Consider the following 26,721-nt stretch of genomic DNA (forward strand, 5'->3'; position numbering starts at 1 on the left):
GCTTTGGAAAAAAATGTCCATGGTGTGGGGGTTATGCAGTACTGTGGTGCTTAGACTTCATGAATGGTGCTATTGAATGCAGGATGGCTACTGCAATGTGTACTGAGTCAATTTCCTTTCCTTACAGAAGAGAAAAGCTGCACAGATTCACCTCTCATACAGATGAACTGAAATCTCCCTGTCTATAAACCAACATTGATTGACATTATCAAAGAGCTGCTGTTGACATAGACAAAGGCAGACTCATCATGATAACATAAAGGATGTCTAATCAGAAATACACAGTAACATCGACTCTTGAATGGCCATTGAGATGAAGGTCAGATAATAGGTAATATAAGTTACAACAGGGGAGGATGTATAAAAAATGAAATTATATGAATAAAGTTGAGTTAATTATGCAAATTTACTGTGCAAACATAAAACAGCTGCCATCTGAAATGAATTTAATGTCAAGGATCTGTTTTAAAATGCCATATTTAAGGTAAAATTAAGCTTTTACTGTAAGAATTTTTATTATTTAAAGGTGACATGTCATGAAAATCTGATTTTTTCCATCTTTAAGTGCTATGATTGGGCCCCCAGTGCTTTTATCAACATAGAAAATGTAAAAAAAATAAAATAACAGTAACTTAGTTTTGGTAAACCATTCTTAACAAGCATGTGAAAAAAATAGGTGAAATTTGGCTCCCCTTGTGATGTCAGAAGGGGATAATACCGCCCCTTAATCTGCACTATTCAACCACGGCACTGCCATTTTGTGCAGAGATCAGCTCATTTGCATTTAAAGGGACACACCCAAAACGGCAAATTTTTTGCCCCAACCTACAAAGTGGCAATTTTAACATGTTACAATAAATTATCTATATGGTATTTTGAGTTAAAACTTCACATACGTACTCTGGGGACACCAAAAATTAATTTCACATCTTAAAAAAGTCTGGTGAATTGTCCCCTTTAATGTTTCCTGGCCCCTAGTGGCCAGTATGCTGGACTGCAGCTCATGCTAACCCAACTTATTTTATGGCACCATAACAAAAATCGTCCAAGCTGTGCCTGACTATCTGCATTTGCTCTTACAGCACAAGAACAGCAGAGAACGAACTGAAAATCTGTCTCTGTTAAGCCACGAGGAAGGTGTATCTTATGCATTTATTGTGTCAAACTTTGATGCTTTTGTGAGTTTGACACTAGGTGGCACTATTGGGTAAGCACGATAGAAGTCATGCTAGACAGTAAATTACTGTACCAAGTTCCAAGCATGATATAATCAAGCAAGGATATAATTTACCTTCAAATGTCTGATTGTAAACTACACAAAAGCTATTTGTTACAGCTTCTAGCTCACATCCTGCTCTACCTCACTCTCACGCTAACTTACTTCCAATGATAAACAAGGACGTCGTCCGTGTTTTTAAGGGTCTTCCTGGGGAAGATAGGCTCCATAAAAGTTGCATCACGTGAGCTATAATATTCATATGCCTTCCAGCAAATCAACTTATGCTACATATGCACAGAAAGAATGTACCGTTTTTTTAAATAAACATTTAGTGTTTATATAGTAGCCTAATATGCATAACGCGTAATGGGATCAGACTGTTGTTACGTCGACATGGTGTTAACAATGTTTCCTAATTTTACTTTATAATTCAGTTAAGCATCACTTATTAATTTAGTGCTTCATAAACTCCTCCCTCTTTTTTTAATGAACTGTGGGTCAATCGTAAAAGTGTGCATGGATTTGCACTAAAATGTGTACCGGAACTATATTATCCCCTCATCCAACAAACTACCATGCTATTCGAATACTATTAAGGACGGATCTGTAAATTGGGCGGCAGGGAAAACATATTAGACAAACGTCACTGAACTTGATTAATATTCATGAGCCAGCTCTTCGCCATAGTATAATTCGTAATGTGGGTTAAGAGGGGGAGGCTGCTGGAGTCCGCCGGGTGGTACACTCGCAGAGGCTGCCGTGTGGAGGGATGGATGCTGCTGGGCGGCTGTCTACCGGCTGTGGTACTGATTTCTTTAGCGTTAACACTTTTTTCATTGCAATTTTACCAAAGAAATAGCATTTATGATTATTTCGAAGCATTTAATTTATTGTTGTATGAATGGTCACTTTGTTCATTGTAAGCAGTGAGTGAGATGGAGGCCGGTAGAACGGAAGAGGGAGAGGCTCGTGAGGAGAGCACCGAGGTGAGAAGATGATAATGCACGCGTAAAAGATCAAATCTTTACTGCCCGTTTAAACCTTAAGCTCTCGCTGTTAGCCTATAACGATCTATATTCATGAATAAAAAATACAGTTTGGTATAAGAGAGAAACAGGGGGAATTGCAGATTAAAATGTGTGAGTTAACCGGCTCTTTTTTCATTCACGCGAAGGTTGACACCCATTTCATCTGACAGCGTCTGAGCATCTTTTGTATTTCGGATGAGAGTTTAAACAGATCGTGCATTTATGACCTTGAATGAAGGATTTTTGTTGACATTCGCCAACACCATTTGTGCTTGTCCTTGATTATGTCTTTTTTAATTGTATTCATTTTTAATTCTTCAATAAACTTTTTATAATTCTTTATGTATGTTCACATTAAATAAAAGAGAATCGGGCGTTTTAAGTCTAGTCACTGACTAAAATAATACATATCTTAACATATAGCCTATCAATGCTATTGTTTTGTCTCAAGATGCACACCAGTATTGTTTTTTGTGTGTAAAATACTTAAATATCCTAATATAAGTAAGACCTAGTCCTGGATTAATCTAAAACCTGTCCTGGAAACTGTCCTTATAAATGCCCACATTCTTCACTGTAAGTTGGCTTAAAATATGATGAAAGCATTTTAGTTTCATGTCATATAAAGATCCAGAACACAAATGAAAATTAGGTTATGCATTGGATTATGCATTTCTGACTGTTATTTGCAGACTGGATGGTAGTTGTTATGAAGTTTGTATGCATTTCTCATGCAATTTCTTGTTTTTTTCTTATAAGATCACGTAAGCTTTGCTTTTATGCCTGATATCAACATCTTTCTGTTTTTTAGTGTCAGAGACTGACAGCAGAGAGAGATGAAGCTGAAAGACAACTCAAGCACATTAAACGAGGTAAACTTATCATTACTGACCATTGTGATTCCATTGCTATTTTCTGGATTTCTATTGATCAGGAATGCTTGTCATTTAAAATGGAAAGGATGACATATCAATTCACAATGGTCGATCTAGATAAGATGTATTTTTTTTGGCATTCTGTTCAGTCACTTGAATCACATTAATGAAACTGCAGCAATTTCACCCATTTTGTGAACTCTGTATAGACCACAGTTAGCAGATAACAGATCGTATCACAATTTAATGCAGCAATGTGAATATATGGGATTATTTAGGCCTGCAGGAAATACTGACTATAGGATGCATAAATTTTACTGTCACAGTTTTGGATAGTGTATTATTCACATTAAATAAACATTTATTTAATCGCATATCCAAGATTTTGGACAATATAAACATTATAAATAACCATTTTTCAGTACTTTTTTGGGGGGGGGATTTGAGACTGTACACAAAAAGGGATGAACCTAACCAGTTAGGTTATAATTTAATCTGTGTTGGGTTGTTTCTTCTTCTTTTATTTCTTTACGCCATTCATCTACAGCCATATTCGTGGCGAGAACAAGTTAATCCATTCACAAGTTTTATTCAGACAACTTGATCCATACACAGGTTGGAGGAGGGACAATTTGGCATTGTTGGGTTGTTTTAACCCAAATTGCTGGGTTGTTTTAACCCATTGTTGGATCAAATCTAAACTTTTATTGGTTAATTTAACACAAGGGATAGGTTTGTCCTCTTTCTGACCCAACACTATTTTACAGTCATTGATTCTACCCTTAACAATGTCTGTCTTCTTATTTATTATCATTTACTTTAAAGTTTGTTAGAACAATTTAACATTGCTGTAACAAACCTAACCCCGCACAATACCTTTTAACACACACACATATATACATATATATATATATACATACATATATATATATATATATATATATATATATATATATATATATATATAGAGAGAGATGTAAAGATGACCTCGCCTGGCTCATCCCACTGAATTGAAGCTTGGTGTTGTCTTATCTCATTTCCTGTAACCTCACTTACCCATATCATCATGACATTACAAAGGGGCTCCTCTGAATGGCCCATTATTCCCAGGTGTTAGCAGGTATTCAGTCTCCATGGCTACTCGGGAGCCAACCATTAAAATGCGTTAGTGTTAAAGTGACCTTCCCTGCTTCCTCTTTGTGATATGTAAGGAAACCCGACAGCAGTTACTTACTAATGTGTTAGCACTCTGACAACACTAGCAGTTGCCAGCTTAAGGAAAATAATCTGGAAACTGAGGTGAGAAAATGTTCATTCATATTCACAATAGCGAAGTGTTTTTTCACCTATACTCTGCATTTAATATATGGTATATCTTTCCTGTATATATAGTGTATGCATTAATGCAGTCCGAATTTAGTGATGCAATGTAAATATTGTAGTATTGAAATAATGAGTATTTTTTATAGAAAATGACTCTGAATGTGTTGATATGCATGTAGATAGTTATAAAATACATGCATTTGTATATCCTAGGAATAGTTTTACAATTTTACATTACATAGGTTTTCTTGTATTGACTCTGTATATTTCTAATATATATTGACTGATATCTATCGTTATATCTATATATCTATATCTATATATCTATATCTATATATATATCTATATATATATCTATATATATATATATATATATATATATATATATATATATATATATATATATATATATATATATATATATATATATATATATATACATTTTTATTTATTTATATTATTTGCTCATAAAGTCATCAAAAACTTTTAATTAGGTAAGGTTAGTGATAAAGTCTTGTAGGATTTCATATATTTACCTAGAAACTCTTTAGATAATTTATTTGGCTTTCCACATAATCAAACACATTTGTTTTAATTTGGTTTAACGTCTTACATTGTGTTTCTCGCTGCTTTTAGGATGTGTGTGTGCAGTCCTTTTTTATTAGTGTCGTGGAATTGTGAGACATTCCATAGGGATTGTAGACCACGCTAAATTCAGCTCTCATTGCTGTGTTGTTATATCACTAAATTATTAAAAATCACCAATTGTGAATTATTTATAAGTAGAAGAAAATTAATATGTCTTTCAACCTTCTATTGTCGTTTATGCCAAACACATCTTGCACTCTGATATCATTTTCGAAATGCAGGTCACTCCAAATTTGATTCAATTGTAATATATTGTGTAGTAACTTAAATAGGAATTGCAAAAAAAAAAAAACTAGACATGCAAAAGCCTAATTTACACAATGTGCATGCTCAATTATATTGATTGGTCCTCTGTATTGTGTTTTGTAAAGTTTTGTATTCAAAATGGCAGTGTGTTTTTGAAATCAATATGTGGCACACATTTTTGCTGCAGTTAACATGACACAGCACATATCACTATAGTTTGGCCTAGTTGCTGCCATACAGGACAATAGTCTTGTGCTGGTGGCACGTGATTGGTCCGTGTTCCATTTGACAATTGGCTGCTCCAGGGGAACTGCTGTTGAGTATCTGGGAGGTACTGGATCTGTGTCTGGCAAAGCATCTGTCTCCCACCTCCTTTTTGGGACGCCCGAGTGAGCTTCATTAGGAATGGCCTCTGCACTTATGCAAATTAAAACACAGACTGTGTATTAAGCTGTCAGGCCCATTACTCAGCTTATTTACCCCTATGTTTTACATGTCTAAAGGCTTGTGTGTGAAAAGAGTTTTATATTAGTTTATTTGTATATATTTTCTCGCCGATTACATTTTAATGAAGTCTGCACATCCGTCTTTGGTTTGAGAAAGATTATGGGTTACAAGCACAGGCGGAATTAGTACTTGAGTTGAAACCCAAATTGCTGGGTGATTAAACCTGCACGCTTACGGTTTATTAAAAGAGCTTAATCGCTGTGATAAAAATTGGGATGGAAGTGCTTTAGACTTTAGAAAGTGGCAGTCGAAATGCTTGTTTCCTGCTTCAGATGCTCGACTTTTGACTTTGGCCCTTTCCAGAGCCATATTTTGCTCATGCAGCATTAAGCACAGTGTTCTTGCTGACCTAGAATCCACAGACAGAAGAAAGGCCAGAAGCAGAGCTGAGCAGATGAGTGTTTGAGATACACCCCTTTTCATTGTCCTGCTTTATTTTTATGGGGAGCACGTGCAACCCTGCACACCCTGACTCATCCTTAGAAACTGGGTTTGTGAATGACATAGACATACAATGTACATATAGGCGTAGTATGAGCTAAATTTCTGATGAAAGAGTTAATAGACATATTTCAGTGACCTGTGTCCATTTTGTGTCTATCAACACTGGTTGTGATCATAAATGGAAAAATAAATATGCTATTTTATAAATGCATTGGATTCGTATATGTTCAGTTTTGTGATTCAGGTTACAAACAGTTAATAAAACCGTAGGTCTGATAGTTGCAGTAAACCTCAACTAAATATGTGCACACATTTTTCTTTGTCATTGGTTTTTTGGCTGTGGTGCAGTGCTGCTCTCTGCAACATAGTCCCCCATCCTGCATATTTAACATAGGTAATGAAGAATTCAGCATCTTAAACCTGCTGAATTTGGCATAATGGGATGCTGTCATCATGGGCGTCGGAACCATTATACAGTATGTGGGTGGGACAAGACCAGTGTTATTAGACCCACTCACTTTTTCTCTAAAAAAAAAGAGTGCATATGTCTGTTTACTTGTCAGAGTGCCGTCAGTCAAATCCCTTAGACTTAAGGAATGCCCCAATAAATTAAACTCTTGTTTCAGTTACAGCCTTGACTTCTACGCTGCTGCTTCCTCAAATCCATTTCACTTGGCTCATTTAGAGTCCATATAATTTAAACTCCATTTCGTGTTTTCATTACTGTCGCATGCTGCACTCCCGAGACCAAATGTTCGGTTTTGCTTATTTTCATTTATTTGAAATTTTTTCAAAAACTCAACAGTATACTGTGGGCAAATTCACATCTCTTTCTTTATGTCTGTGAAGAAAACATCCACTAAATTAAACTGCTGTAAAAATCAGATAAATATTTGGTTTCAATTGTTTTTTGTTTTTTGCATAAATCTGTTAATCAACCTCAGTCCTGATTAAAACTGCTAAATGTTTTAACAAAACATTTACTCAAAACTGATTTGGGTAAACACACATACAATAACTTATTTTCAATATAAAAGTGATTGTGGACTGGATTTTTTTTACCTTTTATCACAGACTTGGGCATGTGAAAGATTAGTAACAACATTGGCTTTGATGCATTGCTAGTTTTTGTGCAGCATCAGATAAAAAAAATTCTCCCTAATTTACTGTTCGTGGCTGTTTTTGACCCATTGACTTATTCTCTATTGATTTGTGTTCTCTGTTTTCCATCTTCATTTCTGAGTTTTTTTTTTTTTATAAAACTTTGTAAAAACTTTTATAGATTGGATAGGGGGGCCCCATACATACTTTCGCCTTGGGCCCCCAATTTGCAAAATCAGCCACTGGTCCCACAGGTATGCATTATTTTTCAATAAACGCACACCTAACCTGTCAAATGTCTTAAATAACCACCAGGGCTGCATTCCCCGAAACCTTCTTAGCTCTACGTCGTTCTCAAGTTGTACCTTAAGCTGTACCTTATCGTTAATACGTGTTTCCCGAAACGGTGTTAGTTACGTTTTTCCCTTCTGTAAGTCATTCGTTCGGAAGGTTGGTCTGGAGCACTCTTAGCTATACCTTATCCCACTTGACTCCGCTAGGGGCCATGACTGTGAAAAAAAGCTTGTGTAGATTGCAGTCTATATAACTAAATATCCAAAAAAAGTTGAAGTACACTCTGTGTTAAATTAGGCATTTTTTTTATTTAAAGAATAAAACATAGACATTATTACACTGTTGGTTTTTTTTTGGATTTTTAATATTTTTTTCCAAAGGAACATCAGCTTTTCTTACATTTATACATGTATTATAATATATTATGCAAACACAAACTTTTATTTTGTATGCGATTAATTGTGATGAATCTTTTGACAGCCCTATAGTGCTAACATTTGACCAATGACTGTCCAGTACTGCTTTCATTCAGCAAGCCTCTGTTGGTCAAAAATTTTGCCAACAGTTAAAAGAGCACCAAACCAACAAAAAACAATAAAAAAAATAACAGGTTTAAAATGAGTCTGTGCATTGACAAAATCCAACTTATTGTACAGTATGTTAGCACATAAAGAGAAAATGAGTGGGAATATTTATTCCAGGACTGTGCTCCAGGGCAGACCGATGATGTACTCCAGGGTGACTGCATGCTGAGAGAAGCATCATTCCTGCATAATTCAACAGCCTTTCATGGAGACATGCATAATATAGATGAACTTCCTCCCTAGTTTAATGGAAAAGAAAACCACAGATGAAGCATATTTTGTCACACACAAAAATGTGTTTATCTGGGATTTGATAAAACAGTATTTTTTTATTTTCTATGCGTCACTCACATCATAGCTGCTTTGCTTTTTTTCGGCCTCAATCTTTTATTCACCTAGGGTTTAAAGATGTCGCTATGGACATTGCAGTGCACTAAACGCTTTGACATGAAGGGCTCTGACACCCAATCCTCTATTGGACCAGTCTAATGTCTAGAGTTACCGTCCTGGTGTAACAACAATGCATCAATGAGACCCTAATGGTTGGGAAATGATTCCTATTGTGAACATGTAACCCATAACTGACTGGCCATCTCATTAAACTCACTGTGTCATTGATCACATCTCATCATATACAGTACAGTAGTCATGATATATTTATGTGATATATACTGTATATGTTAAGCACTCCAAGCTAGTGTTCGTGAGTAATTGTTGGACGTCACAAGTTGACAGGCACTTTCACTGAACTATGTGAGAGGTAATGTGATGTTCAATACAGGAAAACATTATAATACTCCCACCATCATTGCCATGAGAACGACTTACAGTATAGCCCCATTGCTGATGCTTATATTGTATTTAAATATGCAGGAAAATTGGGTTGTAAATATGATCTGCTGTGCATTCATGAAATCATTTCTGTATTTTATTGCCCTGCATAGTTTCCCAAATGGTCATCGAGGAGGTAAACGTACTACAGACCCAGCTGGAGATTGAGAAATCTTGCCGGGAAAATGCAGAGGCTCTGGCTACCAAGGTGCTTTTTTCAGTGACTTTATTAAAGAAATAGTTCACACAAATATAAAACATCATTCCCATCAGCCATGCCTTTATGACTTTGTGAATACTTTGCTTCATTTTGTGTAATAAAAGTAAATAGCAACCATGCCGGGACTCCAGAAATGATAAAACAGTAGTAAAAGTGTCATGTGATCTATATTCCAAGTCTTCTAAAGCCATACAATAAATTTGTGGATAAAAGACCAACATCTAGGTTCATATTTTGTTTTTGGAGGAACTATTACTGTAATTTATTCCATTTGTTAAAGAGAAACTCCACTTTTTTTGAAAATATGCTAATTTTCCAGCTCCCGTAGAGTTAAACATTTGATTTTTACCATTTTGAAATCAATTCAGCCAATCTCTGGGTCTGGTGTTAAAACTTTTAGCATAGCTTAGCATAATCCATTTAATCAGATTAGACCATTAGCATCGCGCTAAAAATAACCAAATAGTTTTGATATTTTTTCTATTTAAAACTTGACTCTTCTGTAGTTACATCGTGTACTAAGACCGAGGGAAAATTAAAAGTTGCGATTTTCAAGGCCGATATGGCTAGGAACTATACTCTCATTCTGGCGTAATAATCAAGGACTTTGCTGCTGTAACATGGCTGCAGGAGGCGCAATGATATTACGCAGCACCTGAAAATAGTCCCCTGCTATTGAAAGTAACCAAGGGGACTATTTTCAGGCAGTGCTTAATATCACTACGCCTGCTGCAGCCATGTTACAGCAGCAAAGTCCTTGATTATTACGCCAGAATGAGAGTATAGTTTTTTCGAGGCAGAATTTTAACCAAACCGATTAGAGGCCCCATTGGCTTCCATAGTCGGAAAAATAATACTATAGAAGTCAGTGTGGCCTCTGATCGGTTTGATTACAAACATTCCTCTTCCTTTGTGTCCATCAGAACACACAAATGTTTACAAATTTCATTTTTGAGGTAACATCTCTTTAATAACAGTTATGTTATTTAGAGATTATTAAACGTTTCAGTCATGTGCTATCTTGATGCTGTATGTTGTTTTAATGTAGGTTACGTTGTGTTTACTCTTAGTTGAACTGTGAGAACAGAAAGCTTAAGTATTTGAGTCTGTCATCACGGCCATGTCTGGATGAGTTGTTGCCCAGTATTTCTGACTGTATATCTCTAGAAGAGGAGACTGACACACAGGAGCCCAGCTCTGACCCCTTTGCACAATACAAACAGCAGGTCAAAGGTAATTATAGCAATACAATCTTATCTCAATGCTTGTAAAAGAAATAAAGCAAACATATTCATTCACTTTCAGACTGTATCATACCAGTGGCGGCGTTTCACGAAAACCTAGGGTATGGCAAAAATTCTTCATACAAGAAGGCCATTCAAATAACGAATCTATGAAACCACATTATATCCATATGTGTACATACTCCACCAACCTGTATAAAATCATACTATTATTGCACGGATGTACACTTACTGACAACAATACGGAAGCAATACAAATGAAAAACAAAAATAGAAATCATGGTTGTTTAAAATGATTTTCAAATGTTGTCATTCTTAACTAAGTGCAACTCCAGCAACAGATAAACTAAAACAAGATAATATCAAAACATACTGTAACATCCCTTCACAAATCTTGTCATTACAGCCGCCAATAAACACTTATAAAAACACAATAAAGACTTTTAATGATGTGATAGAGCACACGTAGTTAACCCAGCCAACCAACTAAGACTAAAACACTAAATAAAACTTAGTAAAACAGGGCTAAATGCAAAAACAAGTCTTACCTTTTGTCGTCGTGCAGTTTTTATTCCACAAGTCGCCATATTCAAAAACGCGCGCAAATAATTAATACAATTCACTTCGACTGCGCTACACTTTCCCAGTGTAAGAGAACATGTTTATTTATCCACAGAGAACAAATCATTTTACTTCTGGAATAATGTATGCAATATGCATTGCGCGAGTGTGGGGGAGAACCATGAGTCTGTTTGAATGTTAAAAAAAAAGGAGTTTACTTGCGAAAATAAAGATTATAACAACAGCGTTCATTATGAGACCTCCTGCACAATTCAAGCTGCGCTGCAAGAACGACAGGCTGATGACATCAAAGTACCGCGAGGGTGAGGCGAGAAATCATCGGAAGAGTTTGCTTTCAAACCGCTCTCGCGGCACGTTGATGTCATGCACATGTCGGTTCCTATATTATAGCATGAAGTCGCGTACACGCGTAAATTATCCATATTAGTGATGTACCAATGTTCAGATATGTTCTACTGAAAATATTTAACATTATTTTTAATGAGCTTCATTATAGCCTGTTGATTTCTGGTGTTTTGTCTGAATGCTAGGGTATGGCAACTGCCATACCCTGCCATACGCAAACGCCGCCCCTGTATCATACACTAACCCTAAGTAATCCAAACTGTTTAGTGTACAGATGCCAAACTTTGTGCTAATCTGATATCTTATATCTGTTTGCATACTGAATTGTATTCCAACCATGTGCACTTACTGCACTCATTGAGTGAAAACAGGATGAAATCTGAGCATCATGCAGACAGGAATATGGCTCTAATACAAACATTCTATCTAATCTTAAATGAAAATAAACACTTACTGGACATAAATAATATAATTTCCTGAACTAAAGAAACTACGATCACATGCAACCACAGATCCATCACTTCTGATTATTATACAGATCTTCAAGAAACAGTGGACTCTTTGCTGGAGGAGAAGAAACAGTTGGCGTGTCAGCTTCAAGAGCAGCAGAGACAGATAGATGAGCTGACAGCACAGGTGAGTACCAATCCACAATAAAGAGAGATATTGCTTTCTTAAAGGAACACACCCACATTTTGGGAATTTAGCTTATTCACCGTTTCCCCCAGAGTAAACTTCGTGCGTGCTATAACTCTGTCTGACGCAGCCCCCGCTAGCTTAGCTTACCACAAAGACTGGAAGTGAATGGCTCCAGACAGCCATGTTTTAACAGTATACATACTGGGAACTATATTCTCAGAACTGCTACTTGGGCGGAGTGATTTGCTCGTAGCACCCGAGAAGCCCCCTGGTGAGGAGCAGAGAGTTCGGTCAGAGTTGTGCAAATCACTCCGCCCAAGTAGCAGTGCTTCGCTTCAGAGAATATAGTTCTCAGTATGTATACTGTTAAAAGATGGCTGTGTCTCATATCACCTTGTTATTTGTACACGGTGTGACTATTCAAATCACAACACATAAATAGGAAAATGTTTGCGTTATTTTGTCACTTATTGGGAGCAGTTTGCTAGCTGGATCCATTCACTTCCAGTCTTTGTGCTAAGCTAAGCTAGCGGGGGCTGCGTCAGACAGATTTACAGCACGCACGGAGATGAGAAAGGTATGTATGGACTTATCTAACTCTGGGGGATACGGTGAATAAGCTAAATTCCCAAAATGTGGGCGTGTTCCTTTAAAGTAAAACATCAGTCTACACAAAGAATGGCAACCTCAACTTTGTACAGCGCATCATAAATGTGTTAGCATTTATCCTAGCCCTATTCATTCCTTCCTTAGGAACCAAACAGGGATGAATTTAGAAGCCACCAAACACTTCCATGTTTTCCTCATTTAAAGACATGAGTAGTTATGGTAGCACAAAATAAAACATGGCGATTTTTTAAGCGGATAACTCGGCGTGGTCGAAGTGCTGCAAACTAAGTGCTCTTACAATATAGTTCACATTTTTTATCTGCTTAAAAAATCGCCACGTTTTATTTTGTTCCACCATACTTACTCGTGTAAGCGATTCGTGTATTGATTTTTCATTATGTAAACATCATGTTCCATGAAGATATTTCATAAATTTTCTATTGTGTAAATATATATAAAAATTGTATTTGTCTTTAGTAATATGTGTTGCTGCAAACTTCATTTTGACAACTTTAAAGGCACTTTCTCTTAATATTAAAATTTTTTGCACCCTCAGATTTTTTAAATAGTTGGGCAAAAAAGCACCTTATGACTTGTTTTGTGGTCCAGAGTCACATATAGCAACACACTTGGCATCACAATGTCCGTATTTGCCATACCGTGTAAACCTATAGACGGTTTCATCGGACGCACGTGACACGTCTGGATCCGAACTTTACTTCCGGTTTTGTTTTTTTTAATGGTCTGACTAGTTGCTAAACTGATCTCTTGAACAAATTCCTCGTCGAAAAAAACACAAGTTTTGGTCTCCTAGGTAATCTGTGTGTTGTTTTTTTGCTTGTTATAGAAATAAACTACGTTTAAAGAACTTTGTTGTTATTTATTATTAGCAGAGTTTACCGGAAGTTACGTGCGGACCGCGACAGCGGCTTGTTTATGTTGTTACTGCTGAAACCGTCTATACATTATTATATACAAAATTTATTTAGTATGTAGTTGTACACTGTAAGTGCACATAAATATCTGTAAGCGCAACCAAAATAATTTTGGTAAGAAGCCTCAAACAAATAAGATACTTGTTCACAAACAGTAATATGCGTTTAGATCTATACAATCCATGTGAGTAGCATAATTTAGTCTTGTAATATTATCGAAAATCTTTGACGGTTGATTTCACTGTTTAGATCTCGTATTCAAATCTCGAGAGCAGACACGTGTGCAAATACTAAAGTCACTGTCTCAAACAGATATCTGTAAAGCAGGACGAAGCAATTACACAAAACAATAGGATGAAAGCCATTCTTTAATTTATTTTCAGTCGAATATAAAAACAAGCGTAGTCAAGCGTAGTCAAGCTTAGCAGCGTTGACAGGGGCTTGAACTCTAAAGAGTCTTGCAGTATTTTCCCCTTTCATGAATAATAAATCAGCTTGTAATGCAGCCTTAGTAACCTGCGGTAACCTAAATGCCTATCAGTGTAACAATATCTAAATGAGTTTCTTTTGCCTGATATAATACTTACAGCGTTATCTTTTGTAGACCGAAAAGGAGCAGGCAGAGATGAAGGAGCTTTATAAAACCATCGAGCAGCAAAGCAAAACCATTAAGAGGTTCAACAGGGGTAAGTACAATGTTTATGATCGGAGAGCCATACGCATACATTCACAAGCATTAGCATGACATCATCTCAGATGTCTGGAGTTCATCTGCCTCCTAGAAGATTCATGATGCCTGCACCCTGCAGCCCACTCACTACCGGCCTATAGTCGAAGACCCAGATCAAATTATCTGTAAAAGATGGACCACAGGAAGTCCTGGTGTTCCTGCTGAAAGAGTGATGCACTTTGATTTGACTTCCTCTATCTGCTTCCACTTAGCTCATCTGTGTTGTTGCTGGTTAGGTTCTGGTTACGTCTGCATGCTAACCAGATAAATTTCAGTTCATTAAACAGACAATTGTGCTTTTAAAATCTGATACACGTTGTAAAATACTCTACCTTTCAATCTCATGTTAATCTTGAGTACGTATATCATCCTTTATATATCCAAGGAGTCTTAAGCTTCACTTGGTGAAATCACATTCACCCCGTAAATCGATATATAGTTTTATTATAATTCACAATCGGGTTATATTTTATGTGTCCTCAGTGTCTATGTTGGCCACTCATGAGTATGGGAACATGAAGGAGCAGCTGGATTTGGAGCAGAGCCTCAGGCAGAAAGCAGAGACCTATGCACATGAGGTACATTCACTAGAAACAGTTTAAACAATATCGCTGTTGCATCAAACGTCCACAGTTTCTCCACCTCTACGTGTCTATTTTTTATTTTGGCCAATTAAAGGTGACATAGAATGATTGAACGGGGTATTTATCCTTGTTCTGTGATGTGACATGTAGACAATTATTTTTTTTTTGGGTCTGTAATGCCTTAGAAGCCTCCTAAAAACCTCTCTCAGATAGTTCTATTAGGGTGAGGGATTTTAAACAAGTGGTTTTGCACCTATTTGGCTCCCCCTACTGGCTTAACTTGCAATCTCATTACTGATTGGCTCACTTTGCTGCCACTCAAAAAATGTAGCCAATTATTTTAAAGTGGAGGGGCAGTGAGATGCCTGTGATGTCATAAGCATCAGTTTTTCAGATTGGGCCGTTTTCTGGCTGACATTTCCAAAAGAGGAATTTCTATGAGACTGAGATGTTTAGCATGTCTAGCACTTTTTGTATGTTTGTGAATGTGGGTAGACTACCATTATTCAACAAAGACAAGGTAGAAATGGTTTTTCATTCTCTGTCCCCTTTAAGCATTCAGTAAGAGTGTAATAATCCCGAAACCTATTTGATTTTCTCCTCTACTGTAGATGCTGGTAAAGCAAAAAGAAGCAAACAGGCAGAGCATGATTTTGTTACAGCAAGCCGATCCCAGCGTTCAGCTGCTCAAAGCTTTAGAAGATGTGACCAATGTGACCAGAACATTGGAAGAGGAAAGACAACAGCACCAAGAGAAGGTAGACCCTTTCATCATTTCATTAAAAAATAAAGAGGGAAATTATACCCCTTAGTCCACTGAACACAATAGGCCTTATTGGTAATGCTGGATTACATGACAGGATTAGACAATAGGATTAAATCGACTAAATCTTATTTCAATATTGTCAACAGGAGCTTGTCATACTGTACATAAATCCATTTCATTAATACTTTAATTTTCTGCCATGGTCTTACGTATGTGGAAAATCTGTTCCACATATTTGCAGTCTCATCAAATACTCCTCAACCACATTTAATAATATGAGTGGGTGCTACTGTATATTAAACTACATCGGAGACATCTGGACTCCTGACAGCTGTCATAATAACATCAGGGTTCATTCAACAGCCGTCTATTAAACATACATTTGTTTGTGGTTGCAGTGGAGAACTCCCCAATCATCAGATGCATATTTACACAGTTGTTACTGCATTCCCAATGTGCTCTTCAGATTTGATCCGTTCGCTGGTCGGATTGAATGAGCAAGTAGGCTGTAATCGATATTCTGTCCATGTGGTGGTAAAATGCTGAGGTTGTCTGGACGATCGCAGCATCATTAGCAAAACTGCTTTGGCACGATTTACTGTTTGTGAATCAGCTGCACCGATGCATCATCAGTCAATAAAACAGACACGATATAAATACAGAGCAAGAATCGTAACATTCGTAATGTTTTTAACTGAAATGTTAGTACCTCTATGACGTATGTGGTCTTCCAAAGGACACACCCGAAATCCTGGCCAGGATGTGTCCGGGGAAAATGGCATGTATGGTCACCTCATATGTCTCATTAAGGCCTGAAGCAAACATATGCGAATGTATGCGCACCGTCAAATGCATAGCCTTGCAAAGTATAGTTTATTTGACTCATACTTGTACACAGATGTTCGACGCATGCGCATTGCAACAAAATGCAATGCATCTCCTGGACCTACATTAAAATCTGACGGTGTGCGTACAGTACTTGCACACTCTTGATGATGAAAATTGCATCTCGCACACTTTTCACGAACCCTTACGTATGCATAAAAATTGACCATACTTCAGCCTTAAAGGCCAGAGTGTAGTCTGTTTTTACGTGTAAGACGTTCAACGCATGTGCATTGCAACAACAAAATGCAAAGCATCTCCTGGGCTACTAAATACAAATTTGTCTGTTTCAAAAATACGACGGTGTGCGTACAGTACGTACACACTCTTCTGATGACGACAATTGTGTCACGCAATTGTAGTACGTGGACCGTCGGATACGTTTAAAATGTACCATATTTTAGCCTTAAAGCCTATATAAAGCTTTAAAGCCTTATAGTCTATTTTTATAGGTGTAGGCGAACGTACTTGAACGGTCGAATGCACAGCCTTGCAAAGTATTGTTTATTTGACTCGTGCGAATAGTTTATTTGACTTGTGTGTGTACACTACACATACAATGTACGCTGGGTTTTAAAAATCCATCCTCTTCTGATGATAAAAATTGCGTCACGTCACACTATACAAGGACCCTAGCGTACATAAAAAAGCAGACCATCCTTCGGCCTTAAGAGGTAAAGATAGCCCACTGCAGTTACTGTTGTAGGATATCACATAATCACAGATTTTTTAAGGGTACAGAGATGATATGTTGCCCGCCTAAATGGAGTCTAGTACTACCTGACTAACTTTATGGGGCAGTTTCCTGGACAGGGTTTATCTTAGTCCCAGACTAAAATGCATGTTTGAGCTGCTTTAATTTAAAATCACCTTGTCCTGATTGATTGTAACATATTTTGTCGACATTGTTTTGTCTTGAGATGCACACCTGTAGTGTTTTTTGTAGGGTATGTTTGTAAAAACTTCTTAAATTACCTAATATTAGTAAGGCCTAGTCCTGGATTAACCTAAACCCTGTCTGGGAAACCGCCCCTAAAACTTTATTTCCTGTGGCCTGCAGGTTAAGGCTTTAGAAAGCGAATTGGAAGAATGTGCTTTGCGTAAGCAGCTTGTACAGCTTCAGAGACAACTGGAGATTTTAGAGGAGGAAAAGAAGGAGACAGAAGGGCGACTGCAGAATGAGGAGAAGAAAAGCAGCATTTTGGAGAAGAAAGGTAAGAAAATGGCATGCCGGTAAATCACATTCGTTGCTTATCTTAGTTTAAAATGCTTAAACTACAAAGCTTGCACTGTTTTTCAGATACTATTTTAGAAGCTGTGTTTCCATTCACTGTCAAATTTCAAACTGAAATAGCAAATTGAAAATGCACCCAATGGAAACAATGCAATTTTGCATAATCTCCCATATGTCGCAAAAAAGTTTTTACACTTGGGTTAGGTGTCTTTTTAGGCCCTTCGAACAATATATCGCAAAACTGCAGTGGAAACATTAGGTGTGTTCGAGATCATCCGGCGCTGCGCAGACCGATCGGCGAGGTTTGCCGCTTGCAGTCGAGGGAGGAACTGAAGACGGAGCCATCATGCCGGACACCTGCTGCTTGCCGTAGTGACGTGTGCGCCGTGTTTCCTTGTTTTTAATCGCAAACTAAGTGAATTAGATGCTGAATTTGATAAAAACAAACCTTTTAATAAAACGTTGCAACCAGAAACATTTTATATCGAATATTTTAATTGCTGCATATACTGTATACCCGAAAATAACGGGAAACAAGCCTATATAATTAAAATACCAATGGTTATTTAAATGTTTATTTTATTACACGACACAATATAACATATTTAAGCATATTAAAGTGTTTTTTCCTGTTTTAAAACATGAATTTATAATGGAACTAAAGGTTGGATTAAACTTGAAACGCACGTGATCGTTGTCATCAGTGAGGCGACCAATCACGTAAAGCTGTTACGTCATCACGACTCCGTGCAGCCGCTCTGGAGAAGCTGTACTGGCTGAGCTAGCCGGCTACTCTCGAAACGTTCTCGCGGTACCATATGACACAGTCACGTGCCTGCAGCACCAGCTGAAGTCGGACAAAATTACTAACCGGAATGCACTGCTTCAAGTCAGCCGCCGATCGGTCTGCGCAGCGCCGCATGAAGTCGAACACACCTATTTACAGGTCACCTGACGTGTGTACAAGTCACATGATCATTCTTCAAATATGTTGTGGTATGTTTGATTGGAGGACAATACAGAGGAGGTGTGGTCGACTTCAAAATACAGCTATAGAGCGATTCGGGAGTCGACTGCTCTGTATGCTTTCCAGTTGCTCTCACTGTATTTTGATTTCATTCATATGCCGGTCTGTGTGGCGCCGTACGAAGTCGAACACACCCAACACCATGGCTTTTGTAAGAACAAAATGGAAACGTCGTCATTTCACAATAGTTTTTGTCGACATTTAAAGTGGTCAAAATAAGACATGTTTCATGTTTTAGTGCTATAATTGGGTCCCTAGTGCTTCTATCAATCTAGAAAACGTGAAAAAACAACCCAGACACTTTGTTTAGGTAAATCATTCTCTGCAAGCATCTAGGTTGTTCAGATTTCGCTTGTTTTGCAATATAGCAAGTCTAATTAAAATAATACCGCCCCTTAATCTGCACTAGCCAACCACGGCACTGCCATTTAGGGCAGAGAGAAAAAAATTATTGATAGCACAATTGAGTTTCAATTTCAACAAACCACCATCATGGCGATCAGTGTTTGCATTTTATCAGCTCATTTGCATTTTAAAGGACACACCCAAAAACGAAATTTTTGCAGGCACCTACAAAGTGGCATTTTTAACATGCTATAATAAATTATCTATGGTGTATTTTGAGAAAAAAATCACATGCACACTCTGGGAAAAACAAATATTTATTTTACATCTTTAAAAATCTAATTATATGACCCCTTTAAAAAATAACGCAAAAGTTTTGCGCAAATCTTTAATGGAAATGCAGCAAATTTAATTAAATGTAAATGAATCTCTTAGACACAAGCCACAGCGATCTACAGCTTCAAATTCTCATGTCATTTGTCACAGTTAAAGATCTGCAGGAGCTGAGGCGGAGCTTTGATTCAGCATCGGGCCCCTCCCCTGGGACTGCTCCTCCACCTGCTCCTCTTCCTCAACCACCGCCACCTCCACCACCCCCTCCTCCTCCTCCACCCCCGCCTCCTCCCTCCCGCTGCAACCCCCTCAGGTAACTGCATCAAAAATGATCTATTTCCTTATAAAAATGATATTGTTGTGTAGCTATCCCAGCCATTCCTTTATAACAAAAGCATCTCTCTTTGTACTGCAGCTCTCTCATTGCAATAATGAGAAAATCTTCCAAAGGAGGCAAAGGATCCCCTAAACCAGAGCAAGCCCCAGGTGACTTTTCCCTGCAGTCAGCACAGTTCCTCTTTATTTCACTTTATTATTGGCCATAGCTACAGTAACAAATAAAATCTGTTCTGGGTGCAGTGGCGGCCGAAGCAGATGATGTCAAAGTGAAAGCTGTGAATGAAATGATGGAGAGAATCAAACACGGGGTGGTTCTCAGGCCTGTCAAAGGGCAGGACACTAAGGTATTTTTTATTTAATGTGAATTAAAAAATAACAAAGTTATTGTAAGATTGTGTGTCTTGTGGTCATTGGTTTGTAATGTTTTCTTTTTACCCTGTGGCCTCTGATCCCATTGCCGCAGAGGTTTGGCACAAAGGTACGCTTTCGCACAGATTTAAAAACAATGTTTACTAACAATTCAAACTAGACACTGATTTCATAACGGCCCAAATCGAAGGAAGTCCCATCTTTTTGTCCCTCTTACTATTTGATAGTCCTCCCTAAGGAATAGTCAGGTCATTAACGCATTTTGTGTACAATAGGTGTTGTATCCATCTTATTTAAGTTATTGATGGACCGAGTAACCGTGATTATTCTGAGGCTCAGAAGAGCTGTATAACTTCAGATCAATAGCTTTGCCTGCAGTCATGGTTTTATGCTGTAAAAGCAGATTATCTTTCTTTTAGATATTGCTTATCTAAAACGTAGATGATTAAACTGAAAAACAACAAGAGATACTAAGTAATTGAATTTTAAGTGTATAAATTTCATGTACAGTAGCTCATCCCTGTTTGTGATCCACAGCAGCAAAGCCCGGCAGCAGAGGAGAAACCCCAGGAGAGCGCAATGGAAGAGCTGAAAGGCATTCTGGTACGTTTACCGGTTAACTTCTGCGTGCCATTCAGTCAATAACCACACATGTGCCCTTATTACATTATGTCACCAGCAACATTTACCATCTTATATATGATCTCACACTTTATATGTGTAGTAAACATTCTGAAATCATGAATAGGGTTTTTAGTAGCTTCTTAGCTATGACAGTGAAACCTACGAAGAGTAAAATGTTGAAACAGCAGATGAATGTGTTGTGTCTGTGAACCTGTAGGAGACGGTGAAGAAGAGTCCAAGTCGTGGCTTTCAGGAGACGGTCCATGCTAAAAAGGACAGTGAATTGGAAGTGATTCTCAGGAGGAGACGGAAACAGGCCTGTGATCCCGACACTGGAGGTCAAGTGTCACACACGTCTCACATGTGTTAATGTAGTTGTGTTTATTTGTATGCATGCATGCATTTTGCCTCAACTTCAGACGAGACTCACATATCTGTCGCGATAATGACTATGTCAACTAGGGATGCACCGATCCGATATTTTGGATCGATATCGGGGCTGATCCAGGCTTTTTGGGCTGGATCGGATATCGGACTAACAGGACCGATCCAGTTCCGATACTGTGCGTTACCTGTGGTTGTTACTGACAAGCTATATAGACCACTTTCGTGTTTGCATACAGAGATGATGGTTTTTGTGGGCGGAGCCAAAGTGGTTGCAGAAAGTGACAGCTCCGCAGTAGCTGTGAGAAGTGTTTTTAGGATTAAAATGTGATTTTTATGGATCCGGTGTTCTTTTTTGCTAAATCAATTACGTATTTTTACAGTCTGAATCGCTAAAGTATATAAAAGCGATACTATCATGTATTATATATAATAACCTTTATTAAATATTTTGTAATTTTCCTGTTTTCTATTATTTCTTCCTTATATTTATAGCTTACATGTTTGTTCTAAAACTATTATAAAAGTATAATGTTTACACATAAATTAAAAAGGCCTGTTTATATATTAATAACACTTTACATCGTGTGTGTGCATGGGCTATATTTATATATTTATTAAGTATGTAAACATAATTTTAGAACAAACAGGAAGAAGACACAAGCTAAGATATAAGGAAATAAAAAGAAATAATAGAAAACGAAAAAAATGTAAATATTTTTAAAAATGTTGATATTATTGCTTTTTCAGTATAAAAAAAACATTTATTCTGAATAAATTATAGTGTAACGTGATAAAAACGCTATAAGAAACATATAGAGAGAACAGACTTCGACATTACACCAGACATCTTCTCTACTTATTTTCTATTCTATTTATTAATAGATTTCCAGATGATTTCATCGCTCCACTCTGTCCGTTTAAGAGCTTATTGCAAACATAAAAACCTACATTTATCTTCAAATAAGGGTGTCACGATTTCGATTTTAAATCGATAGAAATTAAGTCACAACCTCGAACTTCGAATTAAAAAATGGAATCGTCGATTCTGCCACGCCCCCATGTCACGTCCGGTCGGCTTGCCAAGCAGGGGAAAATAAACCTCTCAGAAGTGCCTTTAAAAACATCGGTCCAGCGGAACGCGATTTATATTTGAAAGACGTGGGATGTATTGCTACAACTCCTTGAAATGCATATCATAAACAGGATTACTACCTAGTAATCTGACTTTGGACAGAGCCCAGCTTTCTGCACGTGCGCAAAGTGCTGCCAAGATGCACCAGGTTATATTTTTAACAAAAGGGATAGCTCGCATGAAACGCATAAAACTGAACAAATACGTAAGGATTACTACTTTAGTCTATGTTTAGACTTTGGACAGATGCGAGAGCGTGTGCACGTGACCCAGAGAGAAGCACAGCTATGACGCACTGGTTTTATTTCAGATGCTAGGAGGAGTCCAAGACGCGCGCAATAAGTCCATGTGCGTGCAAGAAGGAATCCTCTCTCTACAAGCTCTCTTGTGTAAAGTGAAGCCCACAAACCCCCATGCAAGGAAAAGCACGCAATGTGCATGTAAATTTGAAACTATAATAATAATAAATAATAATGGCATATCATTTTTTGTCTTTCAAAAAAAAAAGTCAAAATTGAGAATCGAATCGTGACATTAGAATCGGAAAATGTAATCGAATCGAGGATTTGGAGAATCGTGACACCCCTATCTTCAAATGGTGTCTTCGACGATGGTATTCTATAAAAATGAAAGCCATCTTTTTTGGAATTCCTATTCTGACAGCACAACGAGACATTTTCTAGTGAGTTATCTTGCTCGTTTCACTCGTGTCTAATTCATTTCCACAGTTTTTGTGCAACCACATTGCGCGCGCAGCTTGCAGTGACGTAACTGTGACGTCTACTCCATAATGGTCTATTCAAAGTCCTTAATACACTTGACAGCTCATTTAAAGATATTTAAGTTAAGTGCACGGAAACTTACAACTGGGTTAATCCACTGGTGAATTGGACGGATGCAACGCAACGCATCATTCACATACGCACTCACACTTAAAATATTGTGCCCTTAATTCCAAAACCAATCATTTGGCTGTTACTCAAAAGCTAGTCCTAAAGATCCATAGTGCCATTTGTAGTGCATAATGTTTTTATAACCTTTATTTTGAGGTTTAAAGTAGCATTTGCCTAAAGGCATTAGGAACAGAAGTACTGAAATTAAATATAGCAAACCATTTTACCTGGGTGAAAAAGTCTAACACACACTCTCAGAAATAAAGGTACAAAAGTTGTCACTGGGACAGTACCCTTTCAAAAAGGTACACCTTTTTACCCAAAGAGTGGATATTAGTACTTCAAAGGTACATATTGGCAGTTCAAAGATACATATTTGTACCTAAATGGCACATATTAGGACCTTTTTTAAAGCGTACTGCTCCAGTAACAGATTTGTACCTTTATTTTTGACAGTGCAAGAAATGAGTATTAATATAGTCATTCATCTTTTGCACTGTAGATGATGGACACCTAAGTAAAGTCTCCTCGTCCAGCAGTCTGAACGCTCGGCACAGTTCTGACTCCGGCAAAGACACGGATGTGGCGGGCAGCAGCTCTCTCTCAGGCAGCGAGCGTGGATCCAGAACCAGCTCAGACTCGGGCCGAGAACCAGCCATGGCCAGACAGATCTCAGATTCTGGCACGGAGACAAAAGGAGCCAGTCAGCCCAACACTGTCCGCAAGTCTCTCGGTGAAAAAGAGCCCCCTGAGCCCCCCATGCCCATCATTAACGGATGCTGTTCAGGGTAAGGCCACATTTACCGACCGACAGTAAATTGGTTCAAAGAATTTGCTAAATGCTAAATATACTTACCCTATACGTTGCAGTGAAACAAAAGATGGAGATCCAGCGAAGTGGGAGGGGTCTAATGGGATTGGTCATCCTGCTGCAAGTGGCGAACTGCACACCACCTTCAGCTCTTCTGCACAAAGCCCCGATGCAGCAAACGGTAGCACAGATGCTGACTGTTAACAGCAAGTTGCACAGCAAAAAACAGCTCAATTATTTGCACAAAACCATGATTTCTAAATTTATTTATTCCAAATTTTAAAACAAATCATTCATAATAAACTTAAAAAAGTTCATAGTTCTGAAGCAGAAATCAGATAAACATGTGATCAGGAGACAGATTTGCCTTTTTTCTTTTCTCCATAAATGTACTGTATCCGCCCTTTAATCCTTAACAGGGTGCTTAGACGTTAGGTACATTTGTCATATACGTTTATAGGTCAATATCACCATAACTACAATTTTGGATTAATCTTAGTCACACTTACTTCAAAAAATGCAAGCACGTAAACTTAAAAAGTGAAGTATGCAAATATTTGTTGTAACTAAACTGAATCTGCTTGTTTAATCGGCCATAACCACACTGGCTCAAAGTGATAACTGAAACTGTATAAAGGACTCAAAGACTCTTCTTTATTCTGAAAGTATCCATGATTCTTTAAATTCTGTATGGCGCCCCTAGTGGCACAGAAAGGAGACTTCACTTTTAATACAATGCAACAAAACAATCCTGAGAGAATGACTGCACTGCACATTCTCATCGTGACACATTTGCTGTTGCAAATAAAGGTCTTTATGCCCTGAACTATCTAAATTAACTGAAAGATGCCATGCAAGCCTTTCTTCTTAACAAGAACTTCACATAAAGAGTGGTGGTCTGCTCTCTCTACCTCTTAAGACGCACTCACCTGTGGGATGTTAGGAAAATAGGAATATTATCACATCATGGAGGGCTACCAACACATGTCTTCCATCTGTCTCCAAAATGTTGCACTGCATGAATAAATTCACAGTTTGGCTTTGAATTAAAGTTGCATTGTCATGATTAAAACTGAGCTGCAATATGAGCAGTTCAAATGCAATATCACCTGCAAATTGTAATATTGAAATTATTATAAGGCTGCCTTTAACTGCAAGAATAATGCTTTGTGGTTCCTTTTGACTCGGTGGATTGGTGGTTTTAAATTCTGGGAAATAGACATGATACTAGAGTTCTGGTCATCTTCAGTTTTGATAATAACATATACTTGTATGATATTTATCGTCAACATAGCTTTTGGATATTGTTTGACATGACTGACAAATGCAATTGTTGAATTAAATGTCACTTGGTTTGGTTTATGATTTATTTTTCACACTGTCATCATGTAAGAATCTTTTAAAATAATACATTTACACTTCTCTTTATTATGGAGATGTGATGACTTCTTTAGTTCTTGAATTTAAATTTGCTCCTCAATGTCTCACCACCTCTGGAATGTGTTTTTGCCTTATTACTGTATGCACCATTTCTCCTTTTCCAGCCTTTTTGGAGTGTAGGCTTGATTTTATATAAGGTATTTGAAAGGTAACTGATGTGATCTTGAAATGCGTGTGTTTTGAAGCTTAAAACCTGAGTGTACCTGTTTTTATCTGAATTGGTCGAATTCTACCTGTTTAACAAACCTTTTCAACTCAACTGAATAAAGTTATAAAAACAGTCATTTTGGCTCTGCATTCCTATATGAATATAAATGCATGTCGGCGTCATATCTTTTACAATGAACACCAAGAACACAAGGGGGCAGTTTTCCAGACTGGCTTTAGATTAAGCCAAGACTAGGCCTTAGTTATATTAGGACAATTTAGAAACATTTAGAAATTAGGATTTTTACAAACATACCTTGCCAAAAATATGATTAATATTATTTAAACCAGTGATCCTCCAACTTTTTTGGCGTGCGGCCCCCCTTGTATACAGTGCATCCCTACATGGCCCCCCAAAGAAAATGTATGACATAAAACATTTCAAAACTTAATATTTGAATGTAACGAAGCATATTAAATTGTACAATGTAGTGCTGTTGGTTAGTAACATTATTTTTCTGAGATTTAATTACACATAATTTACGATAAATTAATTTATTTTATAAAATGTCATAAAACCGGGGCAACATCTCAGGGCCTCCCAGGGTGTCACAGCCCCCAGTTTGAGAACCACTGATTTAAACAATGGCACTGATACATTTTAAGATATGTCAGTGCAAGACAACGTGCATTGACAAGCACACAAAAGTGAATTAAATAAGCACAAGTTTATTTGTTACAAGTAGTTGATAGGCAAAACGTAGTTGGGGTCCAGATAAACAGAGTGCTTGAACAAAAGAGAGTGCAAAACATTACAAAGAGTGACATGAAATATAAATGAGAACATTAACAGGTAATGCAACTGGATCTGTCAGTGGGAAATAAAGCCTTTATGTGCAATGACAAAAGTACTTTGGTGTGAAAGTGCACTGCAGGAGGTGAATAAATAGGGAAAGAACATACTGCACTCATTTATCCAGTAGTAATAGCACTGGTCCCTA

General features: G+C 37.5%; 1 protein-coding gene across 4 annotated transcripts; it reads left to right on the top strand.

The window, feature by feature from the left end:
- The first annotated feature begins 1,924 nt into the window (after positions 1 to 1,924).
- Positions 1,925 to 25,857, top strand: shtn3 (shootin 3). Of its 4 annotated transcripts, none has more exons than XM_065266637.2 (18): positions 1,925 to 2,022; positions 2,147 to 2,205; positions 3,059 to 3,119; positions 9,214 to 9,308; positions 10,391 to 10,553; positions 12,030 to 12,127; positions 14,279 to 14,360; positions 14,888 to 14,982; positions 15,600 to 15,746; positions 17,700 to 17,853; positions 19,732 to 19,891; positions 19,994 to 20,064; positions 20,158 to 20,261; positions 20,381 to 20,395; positions 20,824 to 20,889; positions 21,128 to 21,248; positions 23,825 to 24,110; positions 24,193 to 25,857. In XM_065266637.2, exons 1-18 carry the CDS (start codon positions 1,989 to 1,991, stop codon positions 24,335 to 24,337), a joined length of 1,956 nt encoding a protein of 651 aa, XP_065122709.1. In that variant the 5' UTR covers positions 1,925 to 1,988; the 3' UTR covers positions 24,338 to 25,857. The 4 variants fall into 4 exon arrangements, with proteins under 4 accessions (XP_065122709.1, XP_065122708.1, XP_065122710.1 ...); XM_065266636.1 differs by having other exon boundaries at positions 1,948 to 2,022; positions 2,144 to 2,205; XM_065266638.1 differs by having other exon boundaries at positions 1,948 to 2,022; positions 2,144 to 2,205; positions 20,827 to 20,889.
- Positions 25,858 to 26,721: the final 864 nt, after the last annotated feature.

Source organism: Paramisgurnus dabryanus, chromosome 16, assembly GCF_030506205.2.
Source record: "Paramisgurnus dabryanus chromosome 16, PD_genome_1.1, whole genome shotgun sequence".
Lineage (NCBI taxonomy): Eukaryota > Metazoa > Chordata > Actinopteri > Cypriniformes > Cobitidae > Paramisgurnus > Paramisgurnus dabryanus.